General features: G+C 57.7%; 2 protein-coding genes across 2 annotated transcripts in view; one reads left to right on the top strand and one right to left on the bottom strand.

Moving 5' to 3' along the window:
• Timp3 (TIMP metallopeptidase inhibitor 3) overlaps positions 1-12,604 on the bottom strand; it is a 40,982-nt gene extending 28,378 nt beyond the window's left edge. Inside the window, exon 1 of the mRNA XM_004623868.2 lies at positions 12,285-12,604. Coding sequence (XP_004623925.1) covers positions 12,285-12,405 — 121 coding nt within the window. The 5' untranslated portion in view covers positions 12,406-12,604. The remainder of the gene's footprint in view (positions 1-12,284) is intronic.
• The window catches only part of Syn3 (synapsin III), a 317,531-nt gene that overhangs the window by 149,714 nt on the left and 153,589 nt on the right, over positions 1-14,228 (top strand). The window lies entirely within an intron of this gene.

Genomic DNA, 14,228 nt, shown 5'->3' with positions numbered 1-14,228 from the left:
TGCCCTGGGCCTTCAGCTCACAGTAGCTGCATACGAGGGTACACTTCCCTTCCACCACAGTCCTTTGGTGGACAGGACAGCATGCTCAGTGTGGACCTGGGGCCCCCACAGACCTACACTGCGAAGGCTGGGGCTCGCCGTGGGCCTCCTCCACCCAGACCTCCCACCAGGAGGGACCAGGCTGTCTCAGGTCCCACACAGCAGGCCCTGGGCTTCTGAAACTCTTAGCCAAAATCACCCCTTCATTAAGTTGGTGGTTTCAGCTATTTTGTTACAGTGGCAGGAAGCTGACCAAAACAGCATGATTTCAAAAGCCGAGCACAGGTCCTTGACCCAGCAGATGCTGGCTGGAAGCTCACTCTGCCTACCCGCTTTCCTCTTGTGCTCCCTATGTCTGCAGCCCCTTGGAGGCCAGCGGGCAGCTGCCCTGCATCACGCAGCCTTGCCCACATCTTCCTCCCTGTGGGACAGCCATGCGGCAGGTGGTGGGAAGAAGGCACGTTCAGAATCTTCAGCTGGGCAGTATCTCCTGCCAGGTTTCCAGAAGCTTCATGGAGAACTTGGCCACACATGTTCTAAAACCTTGAGACCACTCAGAACTAATGAGGCTGCCTGGGCAGGACCTGCACTGGTGAACAGCTTCTCAGAGGGCCCCAGCATGGGGCTGGGCATGGTCTTGGGGGATCCTCCCTCCAGACAGGACACGGCTCTGTTCTAGCAGCTTGCCTGGCCACTTCGCCTCTTCTTCACAGTCCAGCAGTGAGGCCACCTTCAGGACACATGCTGGAGCCTGGCGTTCAGACTGGCCTGGCCTCCTGATAGCTCCAGGATCCGAAAGGAACAGGAATCTGCAGTGCTGGGGGAAGCGCTGATGACTGGGCAGAAGAAAGGCATTCTCACCGTTCTACCCTGCAAGAGAGCAGGCTGCACGCCAGCAGTGGGGAGCAGCAGAGCCCGCCCGCCCCAAGCAGCCTGGGTTTCAAGACAAGAAAGCAGACAAGCACCAGCAGCAAAGACCTCCTGTGGAGAAACTCAAATAACCCCACCAAAGTCCTTTTCATACAGCGTTTTCCTGGCAAAATGCCCCTTCAATGACCCATTTTCAATATTTGTTTACCTCTGCATTTCACCTGCGTTTATTGAGCACCTAATAAGTGTGACGGCTCATGTCAGGAATAGCCACTCATTTCCAGGCAGCAAGGCTATTCTTGGTTTCCTGATGTCTATTTAGAGAGTGTTGATCCTCTCTGCCTCCCCCTGCAATTAGACACATTCCACTTTCCAGCCTCGTAGGCTGGCCTCACCCAACCGAGCGGGCAGAATGGACAAGTGTTCCTCCGCCCCACTCTGCCTGGCAGGAATCCGGCCTTGCTGAGTGAGGCAGCCTGGGAACCAGCCAGGCCCAGGAGAGGGCCGCTCAGCCTGGACCTGTCGTCCAGCAGCCTGGGGCCTCCTGTGCCCTTCCCTCCCAAAGTTTCACAGGCAGACAGGCCAGGGACCAGGGAAAGAGAGCCAGGTAGAGCATCAGCCATGGCAAGGCGCGTGGGCACGAAGCAGACCCCAGCCCTGTGCAGCACAGGGCCTGGGCTGGACCTGCGAGGGGTCAGAACCTGGGCCTGTGTCCCACCACCAGGTACTGGATACCTGCTAGCCAAGTCATCACATCTCCTGGCCTTTCAAGGGGAACTCTAAAGATGATGGCAGTGACAGTGACAACCCTGACATGGGGATGCACAGTGAAGAACAGTGGCGAGAGTGTGTATGTGTGTGTGTGTGAGCGTGCACGCATGCGTGTAAAGCTCCTAGAACAGCTATCGGTAAATATTAGCCGTCTCGATGTCTTAGCTTCCAACTCTCGATTCCTCCATGTGCACATAGACCTATGAGTGCCCACCTCTCGGTGGTAGAGGAGGCGTGGGAGTCCGGGGCCTATAAAATGAGTCAACAAATGCTAAACACTATCGAGTGTTATTTATTACTGTTCTCCCTGCCTCTAGCTCTCTGGCTCACTTGCGCCTCCCCCCAAGCCTCAGTTTCCTCTGTCCAGTGACAGAACCCCATCCAACTGCTTCCCCCTGAGCACCACACTTGGGCTTCCCACACAGGGCCCACAGGGCCAGAACTCATGAGTGAGGCTGTCAGTGGTCCCTAGGCTTTGGCCCAAATGTGACATCAGGGTGCAGCAGACAAAAGAAGCAGGAGGTGGCAAAGACATCTTGTGCACCGTCCTGGTAACACAGCGGTCAGCAACCTCAGTTGCCAGGGTCCTGTGACATGCGACTGTCCAGCTGAGACAGGCCAGCTACAAACGTACTACCTTCCAAAAATGGATGTAAAATCTCACTAATTTTTAATCATGGTAAAATTCTCATATTTTGGTTATAGTAGGCTAAGTTTGGCAGTGAAATTACTTTCACCTATTTTTCCCTTTTCAAATATGATTATGAGAAAGTTTTAAACTATGTCTGTGGCCTGCAGTAGACTTTTGAAAGGCACTGATCTGAGCTCCCTCCCCACTTCTGTCCCCTTCTTTGAGCCACAAGAAATCCTCCTTCAAGGAGACAGGAAGGAATCCCAACTATTTAGGGTTCCCTTTGTTAAACCAAATGAGACCCAGATGCTAAGGATCCAGGTACCTGCATCCTTTAACTTCTGGAAGCCCAGAGCCTCCTCTGGCTACAAGGAGCCTGGGCACCCACAGTCAACCGGGCTGCAAGGGTACCCAGTTCTAGACCCTCCTGCAGGGTCCTGGGCTGCCCCATCTTCTCCACTAGAAAAGGGTAGGAGGTGGCTCTGGGTGTGTTGTCCAAGGTAATTGCTGCTATGTAACATAAGATGTAGCCAGTTGGAGCAGCTCCTCACTGGGCTGGCCAGTACTCAGTGTGAGAATTGGCCCCACACCCTCCCACTCAGAGCCCAGTGCGTGTACAGCACAGGCTAGGACACTGTACACCACTGCCCTCTGTGATCTCTGACCTCAGCAGAGGAGCTGGTGGGCCTGCACCGGGCAAGAACGGCACCCTAACAGTGCAGCGTAGGGCACTGATGGCACCAACAGTGCCAGGCAAGGGACCCAGCATCCTACTGCCACCACCTCAGCGAAACCACCCATGACCCCACAGGGTGGTCAGCCCTGCTGCACACGGCACACAGCACAAGTGAGACAGGAGCACTTGCCCAGCCACGGGCTGGCAGGCACTAGCCCACCTGCACTACGCTGAGCCCTCAGGAAGTGCGGGAGAGCAATCGCAAGGGTGAAAGTGGCATCTTTTCACTTGAAAATGCTGCTGTTCGGATTCACTCAGAGATGTGAGAATCCCAAGGACTCCCGGTCCCAAGACGCATGACCCGTGCCCCTGACTGAGGCCCAAGGACGAGTCTGTGTGGTGCATGTGTTAATTCCTTGTGCTGGCATTTTAAAATGAAAAGATTTCAAACTGCAGATCTAGATTCCTGCCTTGCCATCAGAGACCAGGAACCTGGCGGCCCTGGGCCCACACGGCCACCTCATGGCCAGGAGCTGGGCAGCAACTGTCCCTGTCACGGGGACAAGAATTCTCCAGCTCGCCACCACTGCCACCACTCTGTGGCCTCCCTGACCCACAGCGAAGATGACGTCTTCTGCCCCATTATGTCTGGTCATCACTGTGTTTGTCTCAGAACCAAAAGCACATGTCGGTGCCCACTTACCTCCCACAGCAGGACGACAGTCAAGTGGGCCAGTGTGCAGTGCCTTTGGGCCTGCTGCTCAGCCCTGCAACTGTCCAGACTCCTGACCTGGTCCAGAAGATGTGGGAGGACAAATCAGAGAAGGACCCTGAGCCTTGCGGGCTGCGGGCCTGGGCTTTTCCCAGGGTGCCCACACCCTCAGCACTGCACTGCAGAATCACCTGCCTGTCAGCTCCTCAGAGACTTCTGGCATCTGTGTGGCCATTAGAGAGCAGCTGCAGGAACGTAGAGGTTTCTGTCCTGTCCTGTGCAGCAGCATTGTGGCTGTTCAGCAGAACACATCTGACCTGACTCCCAAACCCTCCTCAGCAGAACAAGGGCTGGACGGTTAAGGGAAGCTGCTCAGCCACAGACCCGCCGCTGCCAGACTTCTCGTCAGTGAGCCTGTGGATCAGACCAAGTGACCACAATTCCCCCACCTCTGTCCCATCAGCTTTTGTGGCCATACTAATGAATGAGGTCCAAGACAACCTTACAGAGACCTCAGCTCACAATTCCAGCCTTCCAACAAGTCTGCAGCTCCACCGCCTGTGTGGCGGCGCAGGTATGGACGCAGAGTCTCAGCTCATCCAAGGGTTTGGTTCTAAGGGTCCTTGTCCACTTTGACAACCACAACAGTCCTGGCTCTGATGCTAACAGCCCCAGTTTCCAACAAGGGGCCTCCTAAAGACTGTCATGGTGGAAATGGCATAATTACTCAGCTAAAGTAGAGAACCCTCTCCAAAGGAATGCAGAGCCAGAGACCCTTGGTGATGGTAGGCATTCAGTAACATGAGAAAGCCCAAACACACCCTTGGAGCCAACCCTGCAACTTCCCTGATAAGAGGCCCACACTCCAGGCAGCTGCTATCGCTGGGCCCACTCAAGAGTCAGTGAAGAATGCAACAAAGACCTCGGGTCCCAGAACAGGGGCGGATGTCCTCCCCACCGCACTCCTCCCAGCCCTGGTGAGGCCCTCACGAGGTGCAGTGCACCTTCACTGAGCCGCCTGGCCCCACCCCTGCCACCAGAGGGGAGTGTGCTGGAGCCGCCTAGAGAGCCCTGGGTGGGACGAGACTTGGCCCAGACGTGGGTGTCAGTCCCTGTTCCACACCCATGCTCTGTATGGATTCCCACGAGCTGGGGACAATACCCTGTCTGGCTTTTCTCCTTGGGATGTTGTGGCCTCAAATGAGAGCTAGTGGATTTGGAATTAATAGGGCCATGAAATTAGCACAGGAAACCATTGGTGCTGTCTGTTCTGTAAGAGGCGTTGTGGCAACAGTGTTGGCCTCGGGTGGGGGCAGGGTCAAACCACTGGCGCTGAACGATCTCCCCATCCATACTGCGTTTTCCTCCCTGTAGAAGATAACCTGCTAAGGGCGCACTCACACGCCCCAGCGCCACACTGAGCATTTCCACCAGGACCAAGCCAGCGTGGCCACTATACAGACTGGGCAACTGAGGCCATGAAGCTGACAGGGCAGAGTTCCGGCCTGTTGCCACACATCCAGATGGACAGCGGTGTGTTCTCTTCAGGAGAACAAAGCTAGATCAGCAGGCAGCCCTTCCTCACAGCCCCAGCTCCATGCCCAGGCTAAAGCCACAGCTTCATGGAGTGTGATCCCAGACTTGTCGCCCTCCCCCTCATCCCAGAGCCAGGCCCTGAGAGTCCTGGGTGAATCCACACCTCTCTGTGGACTGTGGGGCAACCCTGAGCCTGGGCCTCATACCAGCAGCCAGAGCAGGCCCGGAGGGCAGGAGTCACAGCCAGGGCCATCTGAGGGCTCTGGTCTGGGTGCTCAGCGCAGGTGTCCTCCCCTCTATCCCCAGATCCTCTGCTGTCCTGCCAGGCTCTGCTCCACCACTCGCCGAGCTTAGCCTTGTATTCTCCAAGACCAAATTGTTGCACTCCTTTCTTCACCTCCACACAAAGCTGGGCCTGGGAATACTGCACATGGCGTGACTGGGCGACAAGTGTTATATGAATACAGATCAGACCTGGCGTTGGGGGCATCAGGCAGCACAGCATGTCCTTCCTGCCCCCACAGCCCTACAGGTGGCTTCTGGGTAGATCAGGACAGACTCCCTGGGCTCCACTGGACCCCAGCAAGCAGACCTCTTGGTCCACTCTGGCTGGGGTAGGCACCTTGTGGGCTCCTGTCCAGTGGTGTTTAGTGAGTCCTCGAGCCAGAGTCCACACTTCACCTGCTAGGGCCTGACAGAGAAGAGCCTGGGTCATCTCCTCTGGCAGGCACCCACCGCAGCAGACCCCAGCACCGGGACTGTGTAACATGGCAGGTGGCAAGTGTGGCCAGTGTAGGGCCTTGCCTGCAGGGCGGAGATGGTAACTGGTGCACAGTTAAAGCACCAGGCTGTGGAGGGGCAAAGGGCTGTGCCTCGCAGAGGGCCTGCGGGCCCTTCCAGCACGTCAGGAAGCGCTGCTGGTCACGTGTCAGGAAAGCACCATGCTTCCTTGCTTTGAGCTGCACTTAATTAGCGTGCTGGCTGATGATCCCCCAACAGTAAGGGTCCAGCACTGGCAGGTTTCTATCCTAACTTGTTCTTTAATGGGAAAATAATCACTCAACTCGGTGAAGTTGGGACACATAGTGCTCTGAGACACAGCAGCCATTGAAGGGGAAGTTAATTTTTAACTAGTGCTTCTTGGTGCCTAGGAGGCTAGAAACCAGATGCTGCGTAAGAAGTTGGGAGTAAGGGGTGCAGCCAAGCGTCCCAAGGGTTCCCAGAACTAGGGCCAGAGTAATGAAACAGGGTGCTGGCCGTGGAAAAACTTTAAAGATAAACGTACTGAGGGACATAGAGTGGGCGCTGTTGTTCATGGCGGAGAGCTGCAAAGGGCGTAGGACGTCCCCAAGACTAAGCAGCTCTGGCCTCAGTCCACAGAGACAGGGCGGGAAGATAGGTCTGCTCCAGCCTAGCAAATGCAGGGTCCGGGCCTGCTGCTCCTTACTGGTGTGACCTTGGGCAAGCGGCCATCGGGCAGCTGAGATGGGCAGCCCCACGTCCCAGCACACAGGTGGGGAGAGCCGCACAGCACTTGGCACGTGGCAGAGGAGTCACACCGAGAGGACTGTGCGCTGCCCTCCTGCACAATGGTGTCAGGAGCCTCCACCAGCTCCTCTGGGAGAGTGCTGGCGAGCAGGGTCCACTGGAAGCTGGGACCAGCTTAGCCAGGGACACAGACAGCAAAGCAAGTGTCTCCTCCGGAGGGGTAGGTGCGTCCCTCCGGGCGGGGCACAGCCCAGAACTGGCTGTCAGCCCAGGAACGACGGCGCCCTCTGGGAATTTCCCACGCAGCCTCTGAGAATCTGGCTTTCAATTGCAATGGTGTTTTGAATCGAGTTTAAAATGTGGGTAAAGTGTGATTGTTCTTCTGCACCAGTGCCAGGGAGTGAACAAGAAAATGAGACCAAATGAGGCCCGGAGAAGTTACAGTGTTCAAAACCAAGGGCTTAGCATGGCTGGGAGCCAGAGTGTGCACGTGAAGAGCTGGCTCGGGACGGGCAGCGGTGAAGTCCCAGGCTGGTCCTTGTGGCTCTGGTAAGAGCACTGGATGACACCTTAGCCCAAGGGCCCACTGAAGAGCTGTGATCAGGCCAGGAGCTCTCTCCCTGCCACACCTCTGTGCCCACAAGGACAGACCCCAGAGTCTTGGCTGGGTGCCCTGCCTGTCCCAGGATCCATCTTTGTCCTTCTGGCTGCCCTCACCCTGATCCAAACACAACAGCGCGGAGATGGGGAAGGGCACCACATCTGGGGAGACCTCGAGGCCACACAACTCCACAGGATAAAAGGCCCACTGCTGACATTAAAAGCAAAACCCTAGACATCTCCAGCTGAATCCTGCAAGCTGCAGCAGATCAGGGGCTGCAGATCCCGTGGCACAGCCCCTCTCTCCTTATAAAGGGGGCCCACTAACTTGGTTTCAGTAGCCCTAATTTCGTGTCCTTCCTTTGTATCTTTTTACAAAGGAGTGAACAAGAAGAGAAAACAGAACTCAGAAAATTCGATAAAAGTTCCAAATTGTTTTTCTACCTGAGAGAAGTATCCCAAGTATCTGAAACACGGGCTGAGGGCATGATGATTCCTTCACACTGCACCCTGAAAAGGACACCATTAGCACAGCCACTCTGGGGGCAGCACAGCCGGAGCCACCCCGGGAAACGGCACGGACCCGGCATCCAGTAACAACTCCAGTGGCGTAATGGCCACAGGAAATGCTTGTCCACGTGAACAAGGAGACTGTACATTGTGTTCCAGAACCTCTAAGACGTGAAAGCTGCCACACGCCTAGAGCCCATCGCTAGGAAACTGGCTAAGGCAGGCTCCATATGGAGAGCGCAAGGGTGCAGCAACGCTGTCCTGGTACATGAGCGACAGCGCCCTGGTGATGTCCTGCACGGGGCAGTGCCGCGGGAAGTGTGCCGTGCTCGCTGGACACGACTTAAGCCAGAGCACCGGGGACTATGTAAGGTTCTGGTGCTTCACAATGGCACTTGCTTTGGCCTGCTTTCCGTAGCCCTGAAGTAGAAATACTCCTGTCTCTCAGAACTATTTGGGGCACCAAATGGGTTAATGCACGCTAAAGACTTAGAATGATGCCTGACACAGTAATCGCTGTACAGTTAGGAACTTTCAAAAATGATGGCCCTGTGGGAGCTACAGATGTGCAGCGAAGCAAAGCCACAGAGCGTAAATCTGCCACATGCATGGCATCGCAGCGCACACGGTCAAGCACTACTCGTGTCCACCGGAGAAGCACATTCCCTGTGGGCTCCTGGTGTGCAAGCACGTGGAGGAGCGCCTGGGAGAAGAAACCACACAGAGGTGGGGATCCCGAAGGGCTGTGGAATGGTGATGGAGAGAGATGCAGGGAAACGCACGGGTGGATGAGGCGATGGGTGGGCAGCCACACATGAGTGGACAGAGAGCAGGTTCACCCAAGCTGGTCATTTCGGAGGTGTGGTTACAAAGCATCAAAGAGGACTCTGATCATGAGTGCCCTTTTGCACCAGGGGACCAGACCACACAGCTGTCCCACCACACAAGGGAGGGTCCGGTGCAGAGCTGCCCCCTCCATGAGCCCACTCTGTCTCTCCAGGACACCCTGGAGCTGCCACAACACAGGCCACAGAAGGGGCCTCCCTGTCCACACTGGCAGGAATGGGAAAAGCTAAATGACAGAGAACCATGTTGTTGTTTTTAATTAATGAACCTGTTGATGCTGTCTGGCGGCACACTGGACACTTCCTCCTGTTCCTGCAAAACAAAGAGAGTGCCCTCCACCAGGCCGCTTCCGCAAGTCTGCTCTGCTAGCGCAGGACTGGGAGAGAGGCAGAACTGTGAGCAGGGTCCCCATCGTCCCCCATCGGGGGCCTGCTCCTGCTGCCCTCCCGGACTCCTCCGTACACAGCCTGGGCAGCTCCCCGGGGGCTCCCAAGCATCCAGAGGGAGAGCTGAAACTCTTCCCAGCCTTATGAGACACACTGAGTCATTGTTTTTATGGAGGTTAGACGGTTTGGGAGCCTCTTATTCTACTAGCCCAAGAACAACTACAGTATCCTGTCTGTTTCTATTATAAAATATAGTAATAATTTCTTCTCCCTGACGTTGTTTCATTAAAACCCCTGACCATCTTGGCTTCCTTTAAATTTTTGAGATAAACTTCCCAAACAAAGCGAAGCATCTCCAAGGCAAGCACCTGCTCTCCCCAGTCCTGGAAAGGCTCTCCTGCCTTGGGTGACTTGGGCCAACAAAAGCTGAAAGGTTCTGAGCAGCTGTGGGACGGAGACCGGCATCAGCCGCATCCTTAGTAGTGGGTGGCCTTGGCATGCAGACCCTTTCTCTGCCTCAGCTGTTTCCATCTGAAAAATGGGCATAGGCCAGGAGGAGGGGAGCACCCATGAGGAGCTGTTCTTTCCTCAGCCTGGCGGCAGCCCCCTCACTCCAGGGTCCCTCACATGCCCCGTACCCCATCCGTGCGGCTGGCTCTCTCCACTCTGATCATTCTCTTTCCTCTGGCCACTGAGCCCAGGGCGGGGCATGGCTGTGTGGCAGAGAGAAGGGTCTGGTTTCCCTGAAAATGGCTTGTCCACTAAAACCGCAAGTCTTGATCTGATACTGAAGGAATCCGCTGGCAATGGGCCCTGTCAGAACAGCTCAAGGCCCCCAGGGCTGATCTCCAGGGCTGGCACAGGCCTCACCCGGAGCTCCCGGCACCACTCCTTGCAAGGGAGCTTAATTCTACAGCCAGACTCTGTTCTACTACCCCACCTCTGGAAAGCAGCATATGCACGATCATGTGCATGCACACACACACACACACACACACACACACACACACACACACTTTCAGGAAGCTCTCGGCACTGCCCTCCTTCCTCAGCTGGGCACTGCCAGGGCAGGCTCTGCCGAGCCAAGACGCCTCCTGCATTCCCAGCCCCCGCTGGCTGCCCCAGAGTTGGGCTTTGTCAGGGGGTCCGGAGGCAGTGAGGGCCAGGGAAAGGACACAGACCTCGTGGCTGCTGCCAAGTCCCTGGTCTGCCCCACTAAGCGTTTGATACGCCGGCCTGTAGTTTATTCTTCTCCCAAACACTTTAGGGTGCAGGGCTGGAGTTGCCATGGAAACTCCTGTAACTCCTCCTGGCCTGGGGCTCCACAAGGCAGGAAAAGGAGACAGCTGTGGGTGAGGGCGGGCCATGGCAGGCTCGCGAGCCTTTCCCTGGTGCACAACGGGCCACTAGAAAAGGTCTGGAAGGGGAAAGTGGGCTCTGCTCTGGGGGCAGGGCCATGGGGCTTGGGCACCTCCCTGGCACTCTGCCTTCACCAGCAGACTTCTACCCAGGCCAGCCCAGCCCCAAGGCCCACACGGGCCAGTCGGGAGCCACCTACTGGCCAGCCAAGTGCTAGGGCAGCAGCAGGAGGTCAAGAAGCCCGCGCCCACACCCGCACCTCCCATTTTTAAAAGCATGAGCTCATCTGGGCTCCAGTGCCGCGCACCAAGCCCAAGCCAGCAAGTTTGGGCCTGCGCCACCACACCGGAGCTTCCCTTCTTTGCAGATCTTTACTGCTACACCATCCTGGGGCTACGGGACCTCTTGGTCCCTGAGCTTTTCTCTGGGAACTTGAAGGGGAAAGAGCCCAGATCTTGAATACTAGCAGGGTAGTGAGGAGCGGCAGCAGCACCAGCCCAGCCTGCAGCAGAAACAGAAAGTGCAAAGGGAGCAGGTGGCAAGTGCAGAAGCCTGGGAAGCAGGGTCTGTAGGCTCCTGTCCCAATCTGGGCCCCCAAAGCAAGAACAGGTCGGGGAGGCCCCAGCTGCACACACCCAGTCCAGGCTGGAGCACAGCAGGCTCTGGCTCTGGTCCACCTGCTGCCTCTGGCCCAATGCACTCAGAGCAGAACCAGAACTGAGCAGCCTGAGCCGGCCATGGTGGGGTGGAGGTGCTTGGGAAGGGAGGGCAGGAAACCTCCCAGGGTTCCTCACCACCCGAAGGGGCCTGGCAAGCATTGCCTACCCAGGCCACAGATCCCCAGGAGGGAAGGATGTGGCTGCAGTCCCAGGAGCCTCACCACCAAGGGTGACCCAGTCATACAAACACCCTCGGCTGCCAGCTGTACTGACTGGGTCCCCACCAGGACCCCATGGCCATGCCCCTCCCAACCCCAGTCCCTGTGCCCACTGCCAGTACCACACACGCCTCTTCGGACACACTCACTCCATTCTTCACTTCCAGAGGCACAGAGGCACTGGTGGGGGGGTGCACAGGGTCTCACCTGCCACCCTGGGGACTCGGGGCAGCACCCCACATGGCAGCAATGTGGGGCCATCTGGTGTACACAGGGCTGCACACCAGGCACAGCAAGGACACGGGACTGTGCACCCCACACAGCAGGGACTCAAAACTTCCCAGTGTGCATACAGCACTCCATACACAGTAGGGACATAGAACTGCCCTGTGTGCGCACAGCAGGGACATGGGACCGAGCACTCCACTAGCAGTGATGCAGGGCAGTACTCCATACACAGCAGGGACACAGGATAACATGCCACACAAAACAAGGCCACTGTGTGCACACTTCATGAGCTGGGCGGGAGGACAGCAAGCGACCCTCCAAACACAAGTGACCCCAACAGTTCAGAACACATCCTGCTGGAACCTCCCATCTCTCATCAAGACACAAAGTCCAGCTGGGGACTGTCACCACGATGTGAGCCTTGTCATCTTTGCTCTTAAGGGAACAAATCTGTCTCCGCTGCTCACCCCTCCACACACTTCAAGCCCTCCCTGAGTGTCACAGCCCTGGGCTCGGGTCCTGCCCCCTGCAGATGCACTGCGCTCAGACAAGGATCCTCCTGGTTAGTGGGGGAATTGGCACCCCTCAACGACCCAGACCCTCAGGACCCAAGTTCCAAGCGCCCCTGTGTCCCGCCTACAGGGCTCCAGAGCCGAAGAGGGAGACCCCAGGATCCTGAGTCTGCAGCCCCGTGCAGGGCTGCAGCTCCTACCAAGGCGGCCTCAACAAGGACTCAGAATGCAGCCGGCACTCACCAATGTCGGAGTTGCAGAAGGCGTCCTGAGGGTGGCTGGGCGAGCACGTGCATGCCTCGGCGCCCCAGGGCCCCAGGCTCCAGCTACCCAGCAACACAACTAGCCCGAGCCAGGGAGCCATCGCCCGCCGGACCGCGCTGCTGCTCCTGGTCCTGGGGTGCTTCAGCCGGGCCTGCGGGGGCGCTGCGGGGGCGCACAGGACCCCGGAACCGAGAGAAGGACGGCGGGCTCCGGGAGAGCGGGACTGTAGCCGGGACCGTGCGGAACCCGAGCAGAAGGAGCGCAAGGAGAAGCTGTCCACCAGCGCCACTGCCCCGCCGCGCCGCGGCTGGCCAATATATAGCAGGCGGCCGCCGGAGCGCCGCCCCCTGCGCCCCGCGACCAATGGCAGCGCCGCATTACCTCATCGTCCTCCGAAAAGGGGGCGGGGCCTGGGCGGGGCGGGGTCGGGCGCCACAGTTCCGAGCCTTATAGGGAATCGAGCGGCTCAGCGCGCGGGTGGGCTGGGGCGCTGGGACTGGGGACGGACCCGGGCTGCACTACGCCCCAGAGCCGCACCCGGACTCGACCACGTGCAGAGGCGGGATGACGCCCCACTTTCCAAGATGACCCATAGAGAGGAAGGCCTCTCCCTTTCTGCCTCCCTTCTTGTGTCCCTCCTCTCTCCCTCACTTAGAGCGTCTGCCCTTTGCAGTTAGGTGCGACTGGTATCTTTTACCTGAGCTCCTCTGGAGCAGATGCAGTTGCACATTCATTCAACAAACACTGCTCTGAAATGAGGAGCAGGCCTGTGAGTAGGACTAAGCAAGCCTTTGCTGCCTGGAAATCCACAGTGCACAGTTCCCTGCCATGCCAGGGCCTTGCGTCCCCGGGGACAGTAAGCCATGGCTCTGTGAGTGTCGCTGGCTGAGCTGGAACCGGGAAAACAGGTGTAAGAGCAGAGATTAGGGAGAAAAGAGCGAACTGGTTCCTATTCTTCAGGCAGGACTGGGGAGTGAGATGACCAAAGCTGGAGTGGGGCCACAGACGGCCTGTGAGTCCTGAGCGTGCGGTTCCCCTCAGGGGACAGCTCCTGGGGCCACTGTCTGGGTTCACAGGCAGATGCCCACCTGCCTCTGGAGGACCCTCTGGGCCAGCTCGAGGGCCAGCTGTCCAGACTGCATCCGCAGGGAAGCCTGACCACAAACACCACCCCGCGGCCAGGGTCTCCTCTCCTCCCATCCCATGTCCCCCTGCTCTTCCTGGGTGGGATGCTGCTGGAGCAGCCCCTCGCTCACCCCCGATGAGTGACATTAGGAAGGCGGCAGTGCAGATCATGGGCGGTGGGGTCTGAGGACTTTGTGGAGCCTTCTTCCCCCGGCCCCCATGTATCACCTTAGCAGGAAGGCAGCTCTGCCTGTCCTGGCTGCCCCACCCAGCCCCAGACACTGCCCCTCACTCGGCCCACAGCCTCCCCAATGCTGGCTCCTCCGACTCTGCCAGCACCGTCCTGGGGGTCTGGCTGCATTGCCCCAGCCATCCTGCCAACACTGCTAGGAGAATTGGCCAAGCCACTTTTTAGCCCCTGAGCACAAAAGTGGGTCCCAGGTCTCAGATGTGGGTGTGGCTGGTGGTGCCTGTAATGCTCACAGTGGGTACTGTGGGGTGCCCCAAGGAACCAGGCTGAACAAGGACATAGTTGGTGGGATTTGAGAGACTGGTGGAAACTTGTGTGGCACCAGTCATGTGGAAGGCTTTAGGTGCCTTTCCCAGCCAAATCCATTCTGGATAAGCACCTTACGTGTGGGTGCTCTCTCTTCCATTACAGTTTCATCCAGAGTGCCCGTGTGTCCACAGGAGAAGCCTGCCTGGGTCCTCAGTGCCCGTGCGTCCACAGGGGTTAGCCTGCCCGGGTCCTCAGTGCCCGTGTGTCCACAGGGGCAGCCTGCCCGGGTCCTCAGTGCC

This window comes from Octodon degus, unplaced genomic scaffold (genome assembly GCF_000260255.1).
Source record: "Octodon degus isolate 3935 unplaced genomic scaffold, OctDeg1.0 scaffold00004, whole genome shotgun sequence".
Lineage (NCBI taxonomy): Eukaryota > Metazoa > Chordata > Mammalia > Rodentia > Octodontidae > Octodon > Octodon degus.
This window is presented reverse-complemented; position numbering and strand designations above follow the sequence as displayed.